The sequence below is a fragment of the Onychostruthus taczanowskii genome, unplaced genomic scaffold (genome assembly GCF_017590055.1).
Source record: "Onychostruthus taczanowskii isolate IOZ18803 unplaced genomic scaffold, ASM1759005v1 scaffold173, whole genome shotgun sequence".
Taxonomy (NCBI): domain Eukaryota; kingdom Metazoa; phylum Chordata; class Aves; order Passeriformes; family Passeridae; genus Onychostruthus; species Onychostruthus taczanowskii.
The window spans coordinates 398,175-424,919 of record NW_024498940.1 but is presented as its reverse complement, the minus strand read 5'-3'; the positions used below and the strand labels follow the sequence as shown (position 1 = coordinate 424,919).

Below are 26,745 nucleotides of genomic sequence, written 5' to 3'. Positions count from 1 at the left end.
TCCTAAAGCCTGACAAACTGAACTTGTTACTGAGCTGCCATTCTTGGGACTGAAGAACACACAGTTTTTAATTTTTTTTTCTTGGAAGTACAAGGTACTTTTCTAAGAGACTCCTGAATCAGCAGTCTCAGAAAGAGGGTTTTACTCCCAAACAGTCAAAATAAGCCCAGCTTCCTAAGCCTGTTTATACTTTCTTAAAATGGACGTATTGCACGAGGAAGACTTACAGTATGGAGATTCAATGAATAACTTCTTTAAATATTAAAATAAAGTAATTCTCAGAGATTAATACAGATCGTTACTATGGCCAGCTGACTAAAAAAATACTCTTCCTTGGTATAGACACACCTAGAACACTTGAATGGTGACTAAAACAGAGCAAGAGTGTCTGGCTCACTGAGACAGAAGGAGAAACTCCTCTGGACAAGCACGGCCACAGCTGGGAGCTGAGATGCTTTGGGCTGGGGCAGGGTACAGGAGGAAGCACCTCCAAGTTCCAGCACAGTGCCTGGGCCAGCTGGAATGGGAAATCTCTCTTTATTCAGCACCTTCTCTAAGAAAGAAGAGGAAAGGGTGCCCTCGCACACAGAACGGGAGCGGTCACAGCCCTCCCACAGCTCCAGGATCCAGGAGCCACACAGGGAGACACAGGGCCAGTTCAGCTCCCACACCTACGCCAGCAAGTGTTCGTGGGGCTTACAGAAAATAGCAGATGCTAGTAAGCTGTTTACATTACAAAAAGGTAAAAGTGGAGATCAGAATGGCCTTGGATCCATCACAGCATGAAACCCCGTAAGCTCTGCAGCAGCCACCACAGCAGAGAAAATTAACCTACTCCTTCCATGTGGTCACTCACAGGCACTTAATTTCTCTGTTTTCTCACCTCAAACAAAAATAACCTGACCTCCTCAGTTCTTGGTAATAAACCCCCTCATTCATCCCTCTACAACCTCCTCTTAACATGTTCAGAGATTTTAGTATTCTGCTTTCATTCAGGTGACAGCCAAGTTGTCTTATTTCAGAACTTTCAAACATGTAATGTATTACCTTTTAAAGAACCAAAACACTAACTCATAATAATTATTAAATTTCTGGAATATTCTTCAAGTTCAGCCCACAGTACGTCTCACTGCCACTGCAGATTTCTTTGAAGTCACCTCATCAAATCTCCTTTCTACTGAATTTTAGAAGACAGTTTTCCAGAAAGAGAGAAAGTACCTTTGTCACACATGCAATGATAAATCTGCAGTGTACTTCTGGTAAGTGCAAAGATTACAGTGACCTCTGTTAGCTCTGAAAGGGTAGATCAGAACTTTTGAAAAAATTATAGGAAAGCTGTCTCCTACACGAAGAAACATCACATATTCACATTTCCGTGAAATGCTGTGACAATACTGGTAGTAGAGACACTGCAGAGAAGCTATAGATATAGACTAGAATTCATAGTTGAACCAATATAAAGGTTTGCATCATTTTTAATACGTTGCAAACATTTCCATATGTGCTGGGAATAGAGGTGCTGGAAGGTATCTGAAAGCAGTAGGCAAATAATCAGAATGCTGTAACACCCAAAAAAAGTCTAGCATTTAAAAAAAAAAAAAAAAACAGTAGGCAAAACTTTGAATTTGAACAGCCACCATTCACATTTCCGTGAAATGCTGTGACAATACTGGTAGTAGAGACACTGCAGAGAAGCTATAGATATAGACTAGAATTCATAGTTGAACCAATATAAAGGTTTGCATCATTTTTAATACGTTGCAAACATTTCCATATGTGCTGGGAATAGAGGTGCTGGAAGGTATCTGAAAGCTGCAGGCAAATAACCAGAATGCTGTAACACCCAAAAAAGTCTAGCATGAAAAAAAAAATCAGTAGGCAAAACTTTGAATTCAAACAGCCACTTTTGCCAATATAGGATTAAGTGAGTTTACCTGGCTGTCATACAGAAGATTCAGGTCTTACAGCACATCTTAGAGTGACCAAAACCGAGGAAATGTATGCAGTTACTGCCTTACTGAAGACATTTTGTAACCACAAGGGTTATTTCTGCTGGCTGGAGCAGGGTGGTGTCCTCCAAAAGGCTGGACTCTAATGGAAGATTTTCTGGATGTTCTAGAGTGAAGCACTGGCATTCACCTTCCCAAGGTGAGAGACTGCCCCGTCTTTGGCTGCACATTCCCAGCAGGATGTGCTGGGACCTGGCCCCAGTGATGCTGCCCAGGCAGCTCAGGAACTGGCCAGCAAACACACCTGGAAAATTCACTGGTGCTGCCTCAGCAACAGCCCCTGGCACTGCCCATGTGCCAGTAACAACCTCCCCTGGGTGACACCAGCAACAGGAAAGCAGATTTTCCTAGCAAGGAAATCAATGTGACTTTAAATTAAGGCTCCCATAAGTATTCAATAAATTACACATTAATGGTTTATAGTATATTAATTATGAATGAACATGCACAACATTTTTTGCATCTGATTTAGGACACTGCACATCAGGGTCTGGACTCTACATTCTGAACAGCTCTCAGATTCTCCCTTTAAATAGCTTAATTGGGAAGTTATTTACAAACACACTTTATTCTTTATGTTTGATGTAAGCACAGTCTGCATTTACACAAGTATTGCCTGTAGCATCCCAGTGTTCAAGTGTTCAGCAGCTGTGGTCTCAAGAGGGAACTCAAAAGGTCAGCAAGAAAAGCAGAGATAAATTTAGTAACGTACACAAAGATGACAGGTCAATGGATTAACCCTTACAATTCCCAGTATTAACTCTACTGCTGAATAGTCCAAAGAGTGGTTAATATCCATTTGCACGGGTATATGTTGAAGTAGCAGAAGGGACTGGGACAGCCTTTGGAGTGGGAGGTTCCCAGCACTGAGTGTTTGGGACAGAAGCACCTCTGCCTGCTCTTGCTCCTGTCCTGCCACTGCCAGCTCTGGGCACAGCCATGGGCACAGCATGTTGAGTCACACCCTTCACAAGCTACTTCGTGGGGTGACTTGGGCCTGATCTTAAACACAATCAGACCATGAAGTCCTGTCTAGTACAATTCCCTCTAGAGTGCCCTGTGTCCTTCCAGATTATATTTGGGAACAGATCTGTCCCCTAGGAGCCAGCCCTTACTGCCAGTGCTGCAGGCTGACCATTAACTCCCCCAGCACTGTCCCAGTGCCTGGAGGCAGTCCCAGACACATCAGACAACAGCTTCTTACAGGGCTCTGCTGACAGATCTGTCAACTACACCAAGTACAAAATACTACAGAACAAACTTACTGTGACTTTAGCTATTCATGTATAAACTGCAAGTTTCTGGATCAACTTATCTGAAAGCTGCAGGCAAATAACCAGAATGCTGTAACACCCAAAAAAGTCTAGCATGAAAAAAAAAATCAGTAGGCAAAACTTTGAATTCAAACAGCCACTTTTGCCAATATAGGATTAAGTGAGTTTACCTGGCTGTCATACAGAAGATTCAGGTCTTACAGCACATCTTAGAGTGACCAAAACCGAGGAAATGTATGCAGTTACTGCCTTACTGAAGACATTTTGTAACCACAAGGGTTATTTCTGCTGGCTGGAGCAGGGTGGTGTCCTCCAAAAGGCTGGACTCTAATGGAAGATTTTCTGGATGTTCTAGAGTGAAGCACTGGCATTCACCTTCCCCAAGGTGAGAGACTGCCCCATCTTTGGCTGCACATTCCCAGCAGGATGTGCTGGGACCTGGCCCCAGTGATGCTGCCCATGCAGCTCAGGAACTGGCCAGCAAACACACCTGGAAAATTCACTGGTGCTGCCTCAGCAACAGCCCCTGGCACTGCCCATGTGCCAGTAACAACCTCCCCTGGGTGACACCAGCAACAGGAAAGCAGATTTTCCTAGCAAGGAAATCAACGTGACTTTAAATTAAGGCTCCCATAAGTATTCAATAAATTACACATTAATGGTTTATAGTATATTAATTATGAATGAATATGCACGACATTTTTTGCATCTGACAAAGGACACTGCACATCAGGGTCTGGACTCTACATTCTGAACAGCTCTCAGATTCTCCCTTTAAATAGCTTAATTGGGAAGTTATTTACAAACACACTTTATTCTTTATGTTTGATGTAAGCACAGTCTGCATTTACACAAGTATTGCTTGTAGCATCCCAGTGTTCAAGTGTTCAGCATCTGTGATCTCAAGAGGGAATTCAAAAGGTCAGCAAGAAAAGCAGAGATAAATTTAGTAACGTACACAAAGATGACAGGTCAATGGATTAACCCTTACAATTCCCAGTATTAACTCTACTGCTGAATAGTCCAAAGAGTGGTTAATATCCATTTGCACGGGTATATGTTGAAGTAGCAGAAGGGACTGGGACAGCCTTTGGAGTGGGAGGTTCCCAGCTGAGCACAGGCTCAGCCTGGGGCTGGCACTGAGCGTTTGGGACAGAAGCACCTCTGCCTGCTCTTGCTCCTGTCCTGCCACTGCCAGCTCTGGGCACAGCCATGGGCACAGCATGTTGAGTCACACCCTTCACAAGCTACTTCGTGGGGTGACTTGGGCCTGATCTTAAACACAATCAGACCATGAAGTCCTGTCTAGTACAATTCCCTCTAGAGTGCCCTGTGTCCTTCCAGATTATATTTGGGAACAGATCTGTCCCCTAGGAGCCAGCCCTTACTGCCAGTGCTGCAGGCTGACCATTAACTCCCCCAGCACTGTCCCAGTGCCTGGAGGCAGTCCCAGACACATCAGACAACAGCTTCTTACAGGGCTCTGCTGACAGATCTGTCAACTACACCAAGTACAAAATACTACAGAACAAACTTACTGTGACTTTAGCTATTCATGTATAAACTGCAAGTTTCTGGATCAACTTCAATTATGCTTAATTAACATTGCAGAATGGCTGGGTGAAGTTCTCATTACTGGGGTATGCTACTTCTCAAAAAAAAACCCAAAAAACAAACAAACAAAAAAACAAAACAAAAAAAAAAAACAAACAACCCCCCCAAAAAAAAAACCCCAGTAGAAAATCTGTATTATTCTAGTGCTTTGTACACTCACACAGGCTTGCATTGTAGGTAGGAAGAATGAGAAAATTTGATTAATCTTCCAATTACACCTTTTGTGCTCACATGCAGCAACATAAACCAGTAAGGGTAAAACACTCCCAAGACTCCCTTGCTGTGTCAGGCTCAGAAACTGATGGGCCCACCCTACTTGCCCTGCAGCTCACCCAGTTTCCATCATTTGAGGTTAGTGACACTGTTTTGTTTGATGGGAATGGTTTTGAAACTGACAGATATAAACGTAGAAATCTCAACCTATTGGTACCAAAGCAAACATCCTCTGCACTTTCAGTCCTGCAGACTGCTAGCAGTATGTGAGCCAGGAAAAACTTGGAGCACCCTCCATCAGTACTGAGTGCAGGAGGTAACTCCTGCAGTGTGACTGACGGGTTCTCAGACAGCCACCTCCTCAATAATACCATCACAGTGAAGAGAAAAAGCATAACAGTTCTTTGGAGTGATCACCAGCAAGTGATCTCTGAACACTGATGGTAACTACGGCAGCCACAGGGCAGCAGAGCAGGTTTTAACCCTTAACATATGCAGTATGAAGCTGCATATTCTGAATTAGTGACTTGACTTTCATTTCAACTATGCTTTAAGCTTCTTGGCTAACTGACTGCATTACAGAAAGGATTCCAAGAAGAAGTATTTGTTCCATATGAAATGTAACATCAAAATCCAGTTTTTCAATGGATGGACTACTGATCACATAAGGAAGGAGAACAGCACTGCACCTGAAGGGGGGATGCCAGCCTTTGGTACACAGGACATTTCCCACAGTTAGATTTACAAAATAAAAACTTCTAGCTCAAAAGATACATGCCTACCCTCAAGGACACCGAAAAGACCTTGCAGCACCTCAGAGAATTAAAGTGTGAAATCCATAACATTAAACTGGTTTTCAATCTGGACATTATTTCTGACACCACCTTACCTGGAACTTCAGCATTCAGGTCAAGGTTATCTCAGCTCATAATGAAAAAGGTTTAGTACATTATTTTGTCTTTATGCAAATCTCCTAGTCACCCTTCCACACCAAGATGCTACAGGCACAAAGGTCAGTACTGGTGACTGCCTGCACTTTTGAGTTCTATCACGGGCATTCAGGAAATGCCTCCTGTTTTTCCTCAGAGTAGGAAGGTAATGCAGCACTTCCCCTGTTTGCAGGAAATTACTCTGATTCACTGTGAGCTATAAGGAGATGGCAAAAGTCACAACCACACAATGTGAGTTACTTGTTGGATGTTCCTGCTAGAAGTAGTCTTGGCCAAGTCTGATATCAATATTAACATTACTTTGTCAAGCCACTTTTAGGCTTTCTACAGGGAAAAAAAAAAAGATAAATCAAACCTGGTAGGTTCTACAACAGAAGAAAAAGAGAAGTCCTACCTCTACTACTGCTTTGGCATCCAGTCTGAAGTTGAAATCTCCAAACACAAAATATGAAACTTTCTCAAATCGCTGATCAATAATTCTGGAAAAAAATGAAAACAGAACAAACCTGTCATTTGGCTTTACAAACATGCAAGAATATGTAAAGACACACGTTATCTTTTAGCACAGTCTCAGAAATAATTATTGGAACCATCAAAACTACCAGTTTATACTGGACCAATATATTAACCATATCTTTTCAGTTGATTTTGTTTGTTTAGGCAATTTTATCTCCAGCCCCTGTAACACAGTGCATCTGATTTTCCGTGCCTGGCTGACAGAGCAAGCTGGGGAAAGCATATTTGCAGCAGTTCATACAAATCTTGCAGAAGTGGTATTTGGAGACCATGGAAATCTTGACGGTACCGTGGAGGTCCTTCCCACCTTGGAAAGTTTAAGGATATAGCTTTGGGCTGGGCAGGTAAGAATTAGGAATGCTGAATTAGCAGGGAGTTCAGAGTACATTTGAGTTTATTTTGAGTTTACTGATACATAAGCAGTGTCACCTGTGTTTTGGGGTACTTTGTGAACCACACAAGAAGTGACAGGGTTGGGCTAGACATCAGTCATCCCATCGGACAGACTGAGCCTCCCTGAGGTCCCCAGAGCAGCCACAGCTCTCTGTGTTGCTCACAGCAGATTTTTGCTGAGGCTGTAGCTAACACCTAACAAGTAATTGCTCCAGCTGTGAAGACTGACTTTTCCCCAAGCCTTTGCTCAGTCCTACCCAGGGAGATCCAGCATTACTACCCATCTTTCAAATCTTGTATTATTAAAAACTGTCATATTATTAGCTAATCTATTATTAGCAACAGTTGCAAGGTACTCTCAACAATACACAATTTTACAGCTTCTAGAGATCTTGGCATTTAGAAATCCACCAAGTCATGCTTAATTTCAAACCAGGAATCAATAGAATTCATCTCCTATCAGTGGCTGAAGAAGGTAGGAAACACTCAAAACTCAACTGCCACAGGCACAAAGAATTTATAGAGACAAAATGCACAGAACCGCCCTGGGTGTGCAAGGTGAGAGAACTGAGGAATGAATGCAGGCAATACCCTGTGAACATTCTGGAACACATCAACACGTGAGCATTACTGTCAGAAGCCCCAGGTGGGCAGGGCACACATGGACAGGTAAAGCACAATCCAGCGACGCTGGTCAGGAGGCCCTGCTGCCCACCAGCAGGAAATTGTTTCACATGGCTTCAGTGTTCTAATGCATCACACCCACTTATTCTCAAAGCTGTAAGGAAAGATGTAACATTGGATCTGTAATGAGAGACTGCTTCTCCTCTGAAAACATCTCACAGTTTTCATCAACAGTAATCTATTACATAAGGAATATTATTCTATGGAAAAAATTATGTGCATTGGGCCTAAGACACTGATCATTTGAAGAAAATCTCTTGCAAAGACTTATCTGTTTCCGCTATGAAAATCTCCAATCCTCCATTTAGCTGACAGATTATTGCAGGCACTGTTAATAAATACTGCCCACTGTCAGCTCCCAGCGAGCCCTGAGAAAAACCTGTCACTCCTGACCTGCACAAAACATTAGTTTGATTAGTGCCCTCACGGAAAATTGAAGGAAAATGAGAACTTAAACCATTTACATTGCCACAGTTTGCTAAAAGTTAAACCATTTACATTGCCACAGTTTGCTAACACTATCATTGCAAAACACACAACTCACACATCAGAACAAGTCTTTGCTTTGCCAACTGTCCTGATTCAAGGATCAGCTTTGGCTCTGCTCATTGCCATTTATTGCTGACAGAGGAATGACAGACATTGCAGGAATGACATCAAGGTCCACCGAAGGCCTCTAGAAACAAATTTGGATTATGAGAACCATGCCTGTCATTGAATTATGCAAAGACAGATTTTCCAAATAAACAGACTATTCAAAAAATAGTCTGTGAAAACGTCTCCAAACTGATGACTGAACCAGCTGATTAGTCTGCTTCTGATCAATTAATGAAAAGTCAGCCATTTCACAGTCCTGAGCATTGCCTGATTTAAATGTGATTTGCATACAAATCAATGCCAGCTCTACAACTGATAATTTCATCCAGTTTCTCCCCTCGTAGCTTGTCTTGTTGGACATTTTAGAAAGAGTGCCTCATGATAGATTAAAGTAAGAGTCCAAATGTTACTTCTCCAGAATGATGCTCCAAGTGCCTTCTGACACATCTCTTTTCACAGGTGGTGAAACTAATTCAGGTGTATAAGAAAATTTGCAACAGTGGCACAGCAAAGGATTTATGTACTTACTAAATGATGAGGGGTACCTTACAATGAAAATTCCTTTAAGTGACTCAACTTAATACATGTATGTAGCCTAATGTCCTTGCCACTACTTACTATTAATAAATGGAATTTACTATTAGTTCAAGAGTTCCCGAATTTTAGATCTCTTTCAGCAGTTTGGAACTATGATAGCTTTGTGCTGAAATGCCTCCTGGTACCTAAAACTGCCCTGAACCAATGGCACAAGAAGCAGTACTTTCAGAGTCAGAGCCCAAGTCTGCAAAGGAGATGGCAACGAAGAAGAGTACAGCAATGTCCCCTCCCCTGGGAACGTGCAGAAAAGCTGCCTGTCACCGAGGGCACTGGGACAGAAATGGGGCACTGCAAGCACAGCCAGTCTGGCCAGGGACACAGGGAAGGTGTTAGGACTGGGGTGAGAGCTAAACAGAAGTCCTCTCTTCCTTGTGTTTCCATGTTCTGAGCCACAAAAATGTACAGATCAACATGTGTACAGGCAACCGAGAATTCTGAAGACAAATTTTTTAAAAAAAGAATGAGCGCTTGCAGAAAAACTAGGAAGGCTTCTAAATCTGTTTTTCTCCTTGGCTTTTTGTTTCTAAAAAAATATCCCTCCTTTAACTAGGAATCAAATAGTCCCTTAAAACTGCCACCATGAATCACTCAATGAAGTAATAAGTCTGAACCATATAAAACGAAAGCAGCCAGCCCATGGTTTTAGTGGGAGGACCCAGTGCCATTTCCTTTAACAACTTTTACCAGCTCATGCCAAAGGGTTTCAGCCCACCTGAAGGCTCTGTTCCTGTACAACTTTAGATAGCTTATGACAGAACAGGTGACTCGTGAGTGCACAGAAGGCACAGGTACTTCCCTTGCACAGCTCCACACGCCAGCACACACGAGTCAGCAATGCCTTTGCTGGCCATGCTGCTGCTTGTGACCTGTGCAGGGCCATCAGGAGGGGACAGGGGCTCAGACTGGACCCAAAACTCAAGTGCAAATGAAGCAGAAAACTTTTCCAACAGATGACAGCCAGCCCTTCCTTTCCAGAAAGAGAAGTCTTCATTTCGGAAAGGGTGGGAGAACACATTCACACTCCTCATCCTCTGCTCTTGCTCCAGAAGGAGTCGCTTATAGGAAAAGCATTTTTTAACATTTTAAAACATACCAAAGAAAAATCTTTACTTCTGCATGTTTTGGAAATCAATGTAACAAATCGATCAGTATAACGAACTGGAAAACCAGCTGCACTGGGAAGAAAGCATGCTGCCATCTGGGCTTTCTGCTGTCCCTTGTGAACTTCAGAGCACACAACTATAAACACTACAGATGATTTGTCCTCACCAGTTCCAAAACCACAGAACTTGTCACTGCACAAAGAGTCCTCGATAACAGACTCTTCACACCTGGAACACATTACTTGAATTATTCTGCCAGTTTCAAACACATTATACATTTTTAATTGATGGCACTACACTGGAAGTCTTCTGCACTGAATGGGTTATTGCCTGCTTGAATTCACATCTTGTTGTATTTTGAGAAGTGGCAGACAAGTTGAATGAAAGAGCTGAAGAATGTTTCAGCCATGACAGTAGAGTAAGAGAAGGAAACATTCAAGCAATTGTTACTTTCAAGTGGAGTTCACAGTCCAAGTTATCCCCATGCTGAAATGAAAATTTTGATGAGTTAAATCCATGATTTCTATTTTTTTTAAGGAGTAAACTTGGCTGTCACTGCAAACTAACACTAAATTACAATTTCTTTGCTGCAAAATAAATACGTATAATTCTTATTTTGGTCTAATAACTGCAATTTGGCTCACTGTGGGTATCAGAAGATCTTTACAGGCCCAGAAAGAAGCTCTTGTGTTGCACTGGAGACATCCATGCTCTGCTGTGTCAGTCAGGCTCTGAGCAAGCCTCTTTCCCTCAGCAGAGCCTTTGGCCTGGCAGACCCTGACACGCTGTCCTGTGACAAAACCATCTGCTATTCTGGGGGCATCAGGTGAATTATAGGAACCTCTGACCTCCCCAAGCTGTGCTGCTGAACAGCTTCAGCCTGGGCTGACCAGCCTGGCTGGGATGGGAGCAGGCTCGAGGGAGAGGTGGCTCAAAAGCCATGGCAGGAGCCTGGGTGCCCCAAATTCCTCTGCCACAAGGACAGACCTCTCAGCCTGGGTGGCAGTGCCAGCTATGCTGACTGTGAAGGCTTTTTCTCAAAGCCACTCAGGAAATGTCAGATCCCTACCCAGACTAAAACAAGGAAGACAGAGAGGTTCCTCTTCTCAATATTGCTGGAAATCTGGGCCTATTTACTAATTTCAGTTGCTACACATAACAGGGTTCAGTGCAGTCCTAAAGTGAACAGTTCTGTGTTATTAGAATCCCTGAAATCCTTTTGCAATATATTTTAAAGTATTCCTTGTAGTAGCTAAAAATAAATTTATTTGATGAAATGCACCTTTTTTATAAATGCTGTATGGGGCACTGCATACATACTTCAAAGCACTGAAATTCAGCCAGATAATTATAGAATCAGCTTCCCCTTGCTTTCATACTTTTCCCTCTCCTATACTGTCCCCCCTTCACAGAATGGAGAAGACAAGGAAGCGGTTAAATATCAGCAATTTGGTCATGGAAGAGAGCAGCTGAACATGATTCAGTGTGACAAGAGGCACTGTGATTTGGCTAAACCATTTCTCAGGGCACTTTGTAAGGAGGATCAGCAGCATTATTCCTTTAATAGCCATGTCGAATGCAATAGCCAGCTGGGTTTTGTCCCAGACCAAGGTATCAGCATCAGGTCAGAAGGTAACATTCTGTTTACACGATTATTTCCTAAAGCACTTATCTTCTCCTCGGTGTGAAAGTTGACTTTTCTGTTTGTAAGGAGGCCTAAAGAATTGAGGGAATGGGAAAAATTAGCTACACTGAGCTGGAGCTGAATGGCATTAGGTGGGAGGTCTGAGAAAGGCTGCAGCGACGCTCAGCAGGACACCTTATTAGCCGCGTCATCGCAGTTCATTCAGGCAAGCCATACCAGTGTCACCAGCATTCCCACACAAAGACAAAGTTCTTCACACAGTCTATAAACATGCCTCCCTGGCCAATTCATCCTAACTTGACACTGCTGAAAAGAGGGGCTTGAGGGTTTTGGGTTTTTTTTTAAACACAACAATAACATAACAAAACAAAACAAAAACCGTGCAGCTCTGCCAAGCAGGCTGAATGGGGGAGAAGGAGGGACACTGTCACATTTCTTGGGAAGAAACAATCCAAAGGTCAAGCCATATTTTATTCAGTGAGCAAATTTTTCTAATAACTAAATGTATTTAAGATAAATACCAGCTAATATGAGCCATTCCATCCTTCTCATACATCTTCTGGGGTAAGATACTATCTCTCCACAGCCTATGTATTTCTGTGCATTATCTGCACATGGGAGCTACAGACACAAAAGCTTTTACAAAGGACAGAGAACCAAAGAATGGCTGGAGTTGGAAGGGACCTTAACATATGACTGCCTACATAAAATGTCCTCTCCTAAGTGAAGGGATATGAAGATCACAACCAACACACCGAGACAAGAGGATCAGCTCATTCCTGGTGCGACCATCATTTCTCAGGACAAACTGCTCACTGTTTGCTGCTGACCTGCGCAGAGCTTGGAGCCACAGGTTCTGAGTGGAGTCGGTGCAGCAGAAGCAGTGCTGGCTGTGTCCCCACAGGGGCTCTGAAAATCCTCTGTCCCACCGGGTGAATGTTCAGGGCACCCGTGGGGCACTCGCTGCGCACAGCGCAGACAGCCGGACCCCCGACCCTGCCCAGGCAGGAGTGACTGTGACAAAGGCACCACCAGCTCACCTCCCTGGCCAGGCAGGATCTCACCCAACAGGGAATGCCTAGAGAAGCACGGCCATCCTGTTGGCAGAAGCAGGCAGGTGACCTGTGGATAACAAGGTCATACACACCTTCTTCTGCACGGATCTACAGCGCCAGGGGCTGTAAAGCTCCCGCAGTGACTTCTGCTGGAAAGCTAAGGAACGACAGCGCTGTCTCCTGCCACAGCCACGTCAAGGAACTGAGGATCCAGAGGATGGAAATAGGTTTTGGCTTACACCAACCCAGACCATTCCGATTTCTGCTGCTCCTAACTGCATTGCTTTCTCTTTTTAAAAGTTTTCTCCAGAGATCAGCTCAAACATCTGCACCTTGAGAACCAATCCCCTCCAGCAGAGGTTTCAGAGACAGTTTTGAAAGAGAAGCCTGTCTTCTCCTGTGTACCACCACCCTTCTCTTCTGCAGCTCTGACAGTGCTCAGCTTGCACACTTTTGCAATTTCAAATACACATTTGGAGACAAATTCCAGAAAAATCCCCATCAATTCTGAGTACAAGTTACCTGCTGACTGACAGTTTAAGTGTGCCTCAAAAGCCACAAGGGAAGTGCCTTCATTGGCATGCCCAAGGTGGTGTAGTGCTGTCATTAAAAAGATAAAGTCTATAATATTTTTGTGCCTTGTTCTTTCTGATATAATGGCTAAAACCTATTAATAACACCAAAATATCTCAAAAGGTCAAGCACCATACAGCAAGATGAAGGGAATTGTCAAGAAGCTTAGGCAATCATCTTAGCACTCAAGACATTTGCCAGGGCTGTTTAACTAATATGTGATGTTCACTTTTAATTTCAATATAGTGCCATTTGGGCAAAAATGTTGTATTTTTTAATTAATTACAATGTCAGCAGCTATTAAGATTAAAAGAAAGACCACATCAATAATAAATACTTAATCCAAAGAAAGGATTACAAGAAGAGCAATAAAAATCAATTTTTAGAGCTGGAAAATTGTGACTTTTTCCTCACTTGACTGGTATTTTCATTATATTGACAAACCCATGATCTTACCTGACACTGACATTCGCCTAATGAAATAGCAGCCCTGGATAATGATGTAAGGACTTGTCAATTCTGCTACAGGACAGCACAGCACTACAACACTGGCGTTACCATACAAAGAAATTTTCATGCTCTTCAGCTGATACGAGAGAAAACTACAAGAAGAAACCAGAGAAATGGGATCTTTGGATCTTTGTTTTATCATGGAATATTAACATTCTTCCACATAGTTTCTGAGCTCTTCAGTGCTGGTGGCACTTGGTGCTCAGCAGACAGCAGGTAACTGCCCAGTCTTTGGGCATGAAGCCCAAGACATCCCAATTCTTGCTTTTTGTTCCGCAGGGCTCAAATGTGGGGAGCAAAGCCAAAATCCTGCGGTCACTTAGTGTCAAAAGCACAAACAGTGAGACAGAAATAACAGGATAAGTGGCAACAGGATACTGATCCATTGTTAAGCTGACTAAAGTATTTTTGGTGACATGTTTAGAGCAACTCAGACTAAAGACACTCTCTGTCCTAAACATCTCATTGATAGGAATGGCAGTGCGATGGTTACGGAATTTTGCCAGATTTGGGTCTTGTCAGACCTACAACAAACATCTGTTCCAGCTCCATCTCCTCTGATGGCTGCATGGCAGCAGGGGCCATGTCATCCACAGCAAGCTGCCAGGGATGGGCACCTGCAGGCTCCAACTCGGACTGGGTAACAGCTGGGCTCAGGGCAACTGTGAATTTAAAATAAACCCAAATGTTTCTAGAAAAGGGCAATGCAAATGGCTCAGACCCAGAGAGAATTCACTAACAAAGGACTAAACAATGCTCGATGCTGAGAACAGCTCATGAGCAACCAATTTTACATTATCCCTTTGAAAATCACACTGCAGTGGAGCACCAGGAGCTAAGAGAGGGAACAAAAAAGGGGCGAGGACAGAAACGTTTGAAGTGCTAAAGAAAAGGGAACAACCCTCTTTCCAAAGAGCAGGGTGATCAAGAAAGTTAAGACTGTCAACATTAGGTTTGAACAATGAAAATTCTAGTGGATATAACAGCAGCAGGACCCATTTCCTTGTCGGGGTGAGAAACTGACTCATCTTGGTTGCACCATAAACCCAGCACTGATGAAATGAAGATAAAGAAGCTCTGCAACAGTTAAGGCAGCCACATCAGCTGGCCTACCCAGCCCTGAGCAGGGTCTGCCCAGCCAGCTACACCCTCTCCAGCTCCTGCACAGGCAGACCAGTGGCTGGAAACGCTGTCCCTCCCATCCTGGCATTCTCCTGTTAGGGATGATCCAAATCTTTCCAGGACATGGAACACAGGATGCAGAGCTCACAACCTCCTCCCACAGTGCTCCCACCTCATGGGAGTCAAAATCTCCAAGGTGGTTACTTGGACTGGTGCCCACAGGCTCCAATGGGAGCAGAATGAGGCTCTTTCAACCATTCTCCATTTTATCAGCTCACAGCCAGCATTGTAAATAAAATCACAATAGCAATTTATTTTCATTTCTCTGCAAATGAATAAGAATTGGATCAACAGCCCATATAGATTCTCCTTAATTGAATCACAGCTATTCTAGAAGATATGGCCATAGGATAGGAGATTTGAAAAGGCGCAGACCACAATGGATGCTGATGTCAGTGTCACCTTTAGCTGGACACTAATGACTTATCTTCTTCCAGCTCTGGGCTCTCTAAGGAACAAATTACAGTAAAGAGAGAAATATAACTCAATGAGAATGTGCAGAGTGTGTCACATTCTCATAGAAAGCCACTTTCTGAGCAAAATCAAGCAGGCAACAGGTTCCTTGCAGAAATTTCTTTTTTAAGAGGCATTCTCTTTTCTTGCATCTGATGTTTAATTACACACGCTCTCCTGGGAGAGAGACTGTTGCAGCAAACCCAACCTTGCCTGTGCTTACAGCACTTACATTCTACTAGAAAGACTCAGCAGCCAACAGTGCAGCTCCAGGGGATCCGGCTAATGGAAAACAGGTAAAAAGGAGTAAAGCCCTTAGGGAAGATGAGGTGGAGGCTCCGAGTGCCATGATCCACAGCCACACTGCCGGACAGGGACTGCGCGGGCTAACAACTGATCAAAACCTCTCCAGGAATCCTCAGAGCTTTAACTGCAGCATTTCTTCTGAAAGAGCCACAATTCTGTTCACACTGGCCAGGTACAGCAAAAACTGGCTTGGTGCATCTACTCCACTTTTACTTCAAATGGCACCTTTCTCTGTGTATCTTCAGATACCTTCAAGTACCTAAAGTTCTGGATTTCGGATTTCCACTTCCAAACCTGGTATTGTTCACACAGATTTATCACAAGAGAAACACCAGGTATTTACCATCTGAACAATGAATACTGAAAATTCATTATAACCTGTTCAGTTTATAACGCAAAAAGAAAAATGGGGAAAAAAAGGAGCTCCAAATGCTGAAAACAACAGAATAAGGGCAAAATTACTGATTAGGATGACCAAAAATTGTCATTCGCTTAATATGGAGCTGCAATTGTTGTGTCCTTCAAATTACACTAGTGCATGCTTTCCATCACAATGCATACCAGTACAAAAATATTTTCCTGCTAAAAATACAATCTAAGTAAAACTCACAATAGGACTGTGCAGAGAGGAAGGACACACGAGTTGAATTTTTGACAACTGCATCAAAGACGCCAAAGCTCAAGCCAGCAGAAAAGCAAGGAGCAAGGAAAAGTGACTTTGGCTGTATTTGACAGGCTGAAAGTAACAAGACAATTTTGCTGGATTTACTCTTTAAAGAGCATATTATCCAAACACGCTAATTTTGAGAGCACTTAACCTTCCTTTAAGGGGGAGAATGACTGAATATTAATGAGATGAGCTTCGGGTGTTTAATGAAAAGCTGTCGATTTGAATGTGATCCAGGGGTTTAAACCTTTGTTAGAAAACATTTGGCTGGAAGGTTTATTTGCCCTGAGAGTGCTTTCTATCTGAATACACAGAAATTTCACTATGCATTTGAAGGCTCATGTTAAAATCACTGTGGCAAAAAACAAATAAAGTAAAAACAAAACCAAACCAAAACAAAAAAATCCCAAGCCCTCCTAAAGCGAGCTGCTTTGAGGATCTTCCCAAATGACCCAGATCTTTAGAGCAAAGTTTTCCTTTGCCTAGAAACTAAGTGGCTTTTCTTTTGCTCATTCAGCTGCTAGTTCTGGGAAAAGCCCAAAGAGAAACATTTAGATTGGAGGGGTCTTTGAGAAGAGGTGACAGTTGACTGATGAGCATCCATAAAATGACAAAGAATAGTTGTGTGGAGCCGGTGCATCACATCGCCTCTCCCTGGGAAACTAATTGCTCTGAATTGTTAATAGTAACATTATTTTTCTGGCAATCATTTCTTTTCAATACTCAAAATCAGCATGAAACAGCTCCTTTGACCGGACATAAAAGTTAAATGTCCCAATGTTGATCAAATTAACTTCAGCTATGTGACAATGGACTATATTTGTGAGAAAATAATGAAGGGCACAAAGGGAAGCTTTATGCTAAGATTTCACAGTTGTAATGTAAAAATGTTTCTGTTGAACTAGGCCAGGGAACATTTCAATAGGAAAACAGAAGAGCACTGTCACTTTCATTAAAAAAAAAAAAAAAAAAAAAACCACACTCATTTTATGGATCTCAATGCTCGAGATAATTTCAGGAAGTTTAGATGGCTGGCACACCAGAGCCAGAGATCAGGCTAACACCTCACGTCCTGTCCTTCCCAAACTCTCCTTCCCACTCTTGCAGGGCCCCATCCTGCAGCTTTTTCCTCATTCCCCAGCCCAGGTATTGCAATCATACACTTTTCCCCATCAAGTGGCTACAGAACATGACTAATATGCCAATATGGTTAATTAATATGAAATATGCACAAGCATTAGTTACAATGAATGCGTGAAAAATTAAACCAAAATGTAAACTAGTTTCTTCTCTTACTCTCATGTATAGCTTACACCCTCCAACTTCAGAAAATACCAAAAAAAAAAAGTATCACGCAAATAGGGCTAACTGTACATGGGAGTTATCCAAAATGGGCTTTGAAGAATTTTTTCCCCCCCACAAAATATAAAGCAGACGTTCTTATCTCATTTTAAAGCAAATTCAGTTTTGACTGTAGTCCTGTGTCTACCTGGAACAAGTAACTGACTTCTGGGGGCTCAGTTTGGGTTTACACTGGTGCTGACAGAGACTCATTACACACCTCAGTTTTCTACATACACACTGTATATGTATTTGTAAAGGTACAAGCAAATATCTGTTCAACAACAGTGTGATTCCAATCCTCTTGGTCTTTAAAGCAACAATCCGACACCACATCTTCTCCCTTGCTAAATGGCAAATATTAAATGCAATCTGGCTCAGCACATACCAGTGAACTGCCTTTAAAGTGTTCTTTCTATTTAACTAATTTTAATGCTATTAAAGCTAAATTATTTCAGGATTAACTTTATTAAAGCAGAAGCTTTATTAAAGCTAGAAGAATGAACGCTTCTACTCCTCAAACATGTTATTAGGATTACTAACAGATTTTCCCAGGAGAAAGCTTTTAGCACAACTTTGTATCATTCCCCCAATGCTTCTTCCTCGGTTTTCCCCCAACCTCCCCCTTCTCACCAACGCTGTGATGTTGCACAGCTTTTTTCTGATGCGTTAAAACTTTGTGGCTAAAATAGCTTTTTAGATAGCAACTTCCCTGGCAATCTGAACAGTTAAACTGATCCATTTTAGCTTTATTTCCAACCCTCTTCTGGTTTGCATCCCAAACTCCTGTGGTAGCTGCTGCCCAGATAAAAGGCTGTACATAACTCATGTTTATGAAGATGCAGCGTGAACACAACTGAGCTTTCACTGACTCCCACAGTGACCTAAATCAACTGTGAGAAGGTGTTTCTGTTTCATTCAGTGAAGGTTTAGCTCAATAAACTGTTTTCCTTCTCAGCATTGTTCACTGGGTTTGAACTGCATCGCTGTTAAATGCTCTTTAGCAGTTTAAAGGCTTTAAAGGAAAAGACTTATCAGTCTCTGTTTTTAACAGCACTAAATCTGCATTATTAGTTCATGCAGATAAGGGGATTTGAAAGCTCAGCTTGAAACCTCTCTCTTTCTGTATTTATCTGACACTGCATAGTTCCAGTAGCTCAGCTGGAAATGTAGATCTATGAAGCTTTAAAGAGAGATTAAAGCCAAGAAAAGAAGCACTTTTCCCCCTATAGCTGCTCTCACTTTCCCTTTTCCTGCTGTCTGAGGGAGTGCTGGGGGACAATGGCCAAAGATGGTTCCCAAAGCCCCTGAATGGGGACACTGTTGGTGGCAGCATTCATTCAAAGTAAGCTTCAGTGTATTGTCCTCCCCAATCAGCAGATCAGAATAGAGTGTGCTGGTGGCTGCCAAAAGGTTAGTCCTGCCGATGAAAGGGGCTTCCCATTATTCACTGGCTACAGAACTCCCCCTTTGTGCCCGCCAGCCCCTCACCACACTGTGGAGGTCCGGATCTGCGGCTGGCTGCTCCCTCAAAATGAACAATTCATGCACGGCGAGCTGGCTGTGCCACTGTGCAACCCGAAATCCAAGGGCTCCTTTTCTAAGGACAGCGGAGTTGGGGCAGTTTTTGGCAGTGTCACATTTTAATGATACACCATCGTGACATCCCTGACCCACAGCTGACACTAATACTACAGTCTTATTACCTTACCCTTGCCAGGGCATCGTGGGAGGTCCAAAGCCAAAATTAGCTAATGAAGCACACTGTATGATGCAAACAAGTGTGCAATAAATAATGCAAAAGGTTTGCACAGGTTTCCCTCATGCAAAGCGTTAGAAAAGGAAAAGAGACCAATGGAGCCAAGCAAAAATGAAAAAAAAAACCCATACTGCTCTATGCAACAGAACTCAAGAATATGCACCCAGACTCCACTGAGATCCTAATCTTCCTGAGTCCCTGTTCTCTAAACCAGGGATCTTTTATACATATGCTATCTATGCAAACCTTCCAATTGCCTCCAGCACTTCCAAGTGGTTTGAGCAGGTTTTGCAAGTGCTACAAGAGGAAGGCAATACTGGCTTTTTCCTGTTCACCCCTGGGTCAACCCAAAGGTGATGGTAAATTCCTGTTTGGAGAAATTCCTGCTTAGCCCCCTGCTGGGGGAAAGGCAGTCTCTATTATCCCACCTACCCGCCCTTACAGGACAGAAAACCCACAGAAAGGCATTTACATGCCACTGCAACATTTCAAATCCTTTCCAGTGAGAAGCTACACAGAGAAAAACGGCAACGAGGTATTTCCCAGCACATACACTGCTTTGTTCAGGAGAGTCTGTAATTTCCAGGCTGCTGCCAGAGAGAGCCAGAAGAGCAGACAGCTCTTGTGGACAGGGATGCCCTATGCCTCTGCCTTGCACAGGGAGGCTGCAGAGGAGCAGCAGGCTGCTTTGGGCAGGGGATGCCCACGGGGCCAGGCTGCAGAGGAGCAGCAGGCTGCTTTGGGCAGGGGATGCCCACGGGGCCAGGCTGCAGAGGAGCAGCAGGCTGCTTTGGGCAGGGGATGCCCACGGAGCCAGGCATGAGAGGAGCAGCAGGCTGCTTTGAGCAGGGGATGCCCACGGAGCCAGGCATGTGCTCCCCTCCCCTCAGCCAGCAAGGGCTTGGCCCTGGCCAGTGGAGTGGCCTCAGCCAAAAGGCTGCGTGGGGCAGCAGGATGGGGCTCAGCACACCTGGCTGGCCTGGGACCCCCATTCCTCGCCCTGGGGAAGGACAGAGGTGACCCTGACCAAGTGACACTGGCCAGGGAACAGCAGCAGTGGTCCCAAGCTCATTGGGGGTCCTGGTAAAAAGTCCTCTGAATGCAGCACCCTGGCTCATGGCCAGGGGCTGCTGGACAGCAGGGCTCAGGGCAGGAGCAGTGCACCAAGTGCTCTGGTTCTGTATTCCTCCCAGGCTCAGCAGTTTGTTTTAAGCTCCCCATTATGCCGTGGATTGCAGCGTGTGCCACAGCTGCTCTGAAAGGACACTTTAAAGCTCTGTTTCTCAGGCAAACACGAAGCTGGCTGGCACCTCCTAAGAGAAATACCTGTTTACTCTGCCAACACACCAATGCCCACACAGAAACATTATTTTCTTACTCAAGAGAAAGCTGTCTTCTTCCTGACTTTAAAATTAGGGCAGCTGTAAATTTCTGGGTATTTTTGGGACTCCTCTGTATTGTACCACTCATCAGATGAGCCAGCTCTGTAACAGCACTGGTACCCACAGAGCTGCCAACACCAGCAGTGACTACACACAAATGCTGTGCTGCTGCAGAGATGAGCTGCCTGCTGCACCCAGCTGGCCTGGGGATTAAAGCACACCAGCTCTGTGTGGAGGGACTCACGAGGAGAGGCTGAAAGACCTGGGTTTGTTCAGGTTGCAGAAAACTTGTCTACGTGAGGACTGTTGCTGGCTTTGCCTGTTTGGTAGTTACAGAGAGGTAAAAGCCAGATTTTGCTCAGCAATGCGCGCCAAAAGATCCAGGTGATGGACACAAACCACTTTGAGGAAAATTCTGGCTGGATAATAGGGACAGAAAGTTTCACAGTGAGGCAGTCAAACACAGCAATGTGTGGCCCAGAGGAGCTACAAACCACCATGCTGGAGCTGCTCAAAGCTCAGCTGGACAAGCTGTTGAAGCCAGTCCTGCTCTGAACAGGGGGATGAATAAGGGACTTCCAGAGGTTGCTTCCAACTGGAATTATTCTGTTATTCTGTAACTGAAGATACACTTGAATGCACTTCATTAGAGCTCACATAGTCTAAAAATAAGCTAATCTACCTAACACATTTGGAAAATAAGTGTGGTACCTGCTCTGCAATTCTGGTGAGTTCAGAGTGGTTCCCTGAGATCAGTTATTTGGCTTTAAAGAATAAGTGTCATGAAGTGATCTGTAACCAGCACTGTCTAGAGAACTCTGGCAAGCAGTAACCACTTTCAGGTGACAGAATAAAACCCTCTGCATTTCTGAGTGTGCCATTTGAAACATCCTTCATTCGCTGCTTATGAACACAGAGATTGAAAGAGGCCAGGAAAGGCTAATACATACCTATCAAGTACATAGCCAAGAGCCTTATGCCGTATTCCTGAGTAAACCGATGGGCTTGTTTCCCAAGCAATTAAATTGGAAGCATCATGGAAAAGATGAATGTTTACCAAGTCAAAGGCACTATGACAAAAAAAAGGAAAAAAATAAAATGATTCAGGATAAAAGAAAAAAAAAAACATTTGTTGCATCAGCAAAGCATTCAACACAGCACTTACTGTATTCACTCTTAGGTTACCTTAATATTTACTCACAAGAACTGTGCAGATTAAGCTATCATAATCAGAAAATTGTCAGACTGCCATCAAGCTTACAGCTCATCCACAGGTAAGACTCCATCAAGTCTTTTGCATAAAGGACGTATAACATGAAAATGAAAAGCTATTTGCCAGTTACAATTCTGGAAATCAGGCAGTACCCTTTCACTAAAATATTTTTAAAACAAAGTTCAATGTGTAAACAAACAACTTCCAGTTTCAAAGCTGCAAGTTTCAAAGCTACTAAGTGTCAAGTAGAACTGTGGCTTTGCAATAAACAACACGAAAATCTACTGAGAGGAGAATGTTACTGACATTAAGGACTAAATCACATCACTGTGACTCCTTATCTGTCCCTGTGCAGAGAATGCTGAGACAGCAGCAGTCAATACACACAGCACTTCCAGCTGGGAAGAGGACACCTGCTGCTTCTCTCGGCCCATGCCTGTGAGGCCACAGACAGGTTTGTGCAGGGCAGCAGAGCCCCCTGAGCCTGCCTGCAGCCGGCCAGCGAGCGCGTGGACAGGCTCTGGCTGAGACAGACACCAAGCAGAAAGCCCAGGCCATGCTCAGGGAGGCTTCCCAGACCATGGCAGAGCTGGGAATGGACCTGGACACAGCAATAATGGCAGTGAGAACAGTGAGAGCACGGTCAGACACACAGGACACGCAGCACAAAGGGCTCTGCCAGAGATCCTGGTGAAAAACTCTGGCTCCAGGGAGCAGCACATCCTGTCCAGTGAACCCACACTGATGGAGAGCAGGCCCACTAACCTTCTTATAAAGAGGTAATGATCACAGAACTACGAAATGCGACAGTTTGAGACATCCAGTCCTGTCTGTCTGAAGGACAAACAGAAAGAGTCCCTGTAGGACAGGGAGGGTCCCACGTCACCAGCTCACCCGGCGTGTAAAGCTACCTATAACCCACCCCGAGTGTCTAAAACATACTTGCTCTTAAAATTTACTGACAAAGGACTTTCCACCTGCAACTTCCTTGTCCTTAAACTCAGATTTTCATCAGATTACCTATTTTCCTGCAAATTAAACTGCTTTCTGCCCCTTGTGCAGGGCTGACAGCAGCCAGTTTCCCTGCTGTGGTCAGCCCCGTTTCTCACCCCCCAGCCAAACCCTTCCACCACTCCTGACTCCTCTTTCCAGCGTGCCTAGAGCCCATGCCCATGCTAGACAGCACTCAAAGCCAAAGAGAACACTCTATCACAGGCCTTGGCAGCACTCAATTACTGTGCCTTCTCCCTTCGTGTCCTTCACAGCATCTACCTATTAACACATCTCAGTAAGATAATAATGATCCATACTCAATTCCTTCTCCCTCGATCCTTTTCTACAGCAGGGGTAATGAGTCAGTTATTCCCAAAATAGTATTGGTGCTTTAAAATTCTCCTCTTGAAGTGCAATGCTCTGCATTTCCCTGACTGTCATCTTCCAATACTACTTCCTCGAGAATATCAACATGATTCTGGTTGCTGATTCTGACCACTGATACACTTGCAAACATTCCCAAGCTTGGTGCCCTACCTAAATTCTCTACTCCATTCTCCCTAGCAAATATGAACTACATATGTAAACTATATTTAAGACTGTAATGCATTCAGTGCACTATCTTGCACCTCCTAAAACACTGAGAACAATTGGAGTAGAAACAAACACCTTCACCTTATAGTCAAGATACTAAAAAAACCCCACAAAATGAAAGTGCATGAATTATGTAGTTCTCTCTCGTTTTTGCATAATGTGAAAACTCATGAGTGCCCCAGGATTCTTTAGTTCTTTGTCCACACTAAAGTTAAGTTAATGAAGAATAATGGATTTGAAATATCTGGATTCACAGAGAAACTCAACTGGGGCAGACCACTGATCACAGAGCAAGAAAAGGACAGTTCTCTGAAGTCTGTTAAGGTCACTTTTCTGGTTTTTTGGGAGGCTCTTGTTTTTGGCATGAGATGCATTCTGTAACAATACATTCCTAGGTAGGGAAAATGAATAGTTCCCTTCAAGGACTCACACAAAAGTACTAACAACAAGTGCCTGGGCTCTATTTTTATTGACTTATTAGAATGTAGAAATGCATTGATCAAAAGTCATGATTTATAGAATTTTGATTCTCTAAATCTATATGATTTATAGAATTGGTTTTCATGATTATGGGCAGAACTTTGTTCATATGCAGAGACTGGGTGCAAACATTCATCACTGAAAAGTCACATTATGCACTCAGACCTCCTTAGGTGTATTTTATAACCCCCTGCATTTCCCATAGTATTTCACCTTAATTCTTCAGAAAGTATACATAGCAACTCGCCCCTTCAATTTCCCATTAGAAACATCTGAGACCTTGCTAGATCACGTGGGTCATAATTGCAAATTTCTCCAGACAGAACTACCACCATGGCCCAGCTCATTACAGACTAGGAGAAGCTGTGAGCTCCCTGATCCTCACTGCCCAACACAGCCTTGACAGACACTCACCCAAACATCCCCTACAGCCAAGGACTGTCCTTTTTTAATACCCCCCGCAAGAAAACATTACATTTAAATCCATCTCTGAAGAAAAGAACCATTTTTTTTCTTGGAAAGGCCTAAAAATAAATTAATGCTGTTTTTTCAGCAGAGAGGAAATCCCAGAGGACAGAAGAGACAGACCTAGGGAAGTCATGATGCAAGAGCTAAATCCAGATTAGAATCTGATGTTAACACCCACTTCTGCAATTATCTAGTGCTGGAATCACACCCCATGCAGAAAGAGCTGGAAAAACTAACATTAACCTACATTATCATGCAACTGCCTGCCCAATTTGTGGCTCAGAAGTCCATAAAGGGAATAAACCTGGTTCCTTTTCTGTTTTCACAGACTGCCTAATTAAATAAATATGCTTATGCCAATAAAGCCAGAACACTGTTCAGTACTCACAAGTCAGCCTATGTGAACATTCATGAGATTTCAAAATCAAGCTTTCAATTGTAAGGCATGAAACAGCCACATGAGGAAGGGAAAAGTGTTGAATGTACATATACCTGACTATAATAGAAATAAGCAGTGAAGACCAAAGCTGTGACTACATGGAAAAAAAGCAAGGCCAGATTTCCAGGTGGGCTTAGAGAAATCTGAAGGAGTGCCCAGAGAACAAGCTGTTTTTGCAGAAGCCAGAGGTGAGGGCTGCACACAGCCAGGCTGTGCCTGAGCCAGTGAGATGCTGCAAGCCCCAGCAGCAGCAGTGGTGGCAGCAGCAGGGGAAGGTGCCAGCTCCAGCTGTGCCTGACCCCCGTGCCCTGCCCACGGGCACCAGCTGTCCCTGAGCCAGTCTCTGCCTGCACAGGGTCACACCAACATCTGCTTATGCACCATCACCATCTACTGAGCACTGTTCAGCAGGCAGGAAAGCAGTGTGGAACCCACCTGCTCCACGAACGGACCAATCTACACAAGAACATACCTTCTTGAAATAGCTGTCAACAAACGTACATAAAACAAATGTAAGCAGAAACAACTTTAAGATGCAACTTACCAATCAGTAATACACCACCTGGTTCGAATGAAACCTTTTCTGGACCACTTGCACTGAAAAATAAGTGAATAAGAACCAGTCACCTTAGGTAAAGAATACTGTGAAAATGAAATGCACTCACACAAAGAACAAAATGAAGCAGAGCTCATCCATACATTATAACCGAGAAGCACAGAACACAAACTGAGGTACCTTTAAAACAGATACTGTGCCTTTTATACATCCTGGAATTAATTATATTTTTGATCCTGCAGCAGTTACAAGCTTACATGTAAAATTAATAAAAGTCCCGGTAGTTGTTTACAGATGAAAGGTAACCAAATAAGAAAGCTTTCCAGCTATATTTATGCTTACCTTAAACCAGCAAATTATTATTGCCTATGCACAAATGTTGTCTTTGTAATTTTACCTGAACTGTAAAATGTCATCAGAGATTTACATCAAATTAAAATGAATGAGACCTGCTGAGCCCAGCCACCAATATTTTTATAAAAGTTAAGAATTTCAAAAGTTAAGAATTTCAAGATTCTGTTCATCAGAACCACAGCATCAGCGAGAGCCCCAGTTCAGCTCGGGCCCATACCTGTCACTCACATACAAGAAGGGGAATTCCAGCACCACTTCCAGTTTCCAGCACCACTTCCACAATCTACAACCTCCCACAAAAAGACATGATTCTGCATCCTACTTATTCCTTGTTAACAATGCACGTGTGTCCGGGCTGGTGTGCTCTGGGAATGAATATTGCACCACACAGGCCTAAATAATGGTGCCAAAAGACTGATTCCTTACTGTGAATAAACTGTCAGTCCAGCAGAGCATCCCCAGCCAGAGGTACCACTCCCCAGCCCTCTCCTGAGGCACTGGCCAGGTGTATTTATTCTCCTCTCTGAAAGCAGACAGTTCTCAGTCCTAAACACTGAGACAGTGAAGGGCCTCAACAAACCAAACCAGGCCGACCTAGAATGGATCACAGAATCACAGACTGGCCTGGGTTGGAAGGGACCTTCGCCTTTTCCAGCTTCCCTGCTGTGGTCAGGGACACCTTCCAGTAGACAATGTTGCTCCAAGCCCTGTCCAACCTAGTCTGCATCTTCTGACCACCCCTCAGGGAAAAGGGAGCCATCTCCCTCCCCTTCTCCTTAGGCACAAGCACAGTGACTGCAGCCGAGACCAACCAGAAACAACACC

General features: G+C 43.6%; 1 protein-coding gene across 3 annotated transcripts in view; it reads right to left on the bottom strand.

Moving 5' to 3' along the window:
* INPP5A (inositol polyphosphate-5-phosphatase A) overlaps positions 1 to 26,745 on the bottom strand; it is a 193,211-nt gene that overhangs the window by 55,314 nt on the left and 111,152 nt on the right. For all 3 annotated transcript variants that reach the window (XM_041400150.1, XM_041400151.1, XM_041400152.1), the window contains exons 7-9: positions 25,555 to 25,607; positions 21,774 to 21,893; positions 6,455 to 6,539 (exon numbers count right to left, since the gene is read on the bottom strand). In XM_041400150.1, the coding sequence (XP_041256084.1) occupies positions 6,455 to 6,539; positions 21,774 to 21,893; positions 25,555 to 25,607 (258 nt within the window). The remainder of the gene's footprint in view (positions 1 to 6,454; positions 6,540 to 21,773; positions 21,894 to 25,554; positions 25,608 to 26,745) is intronic.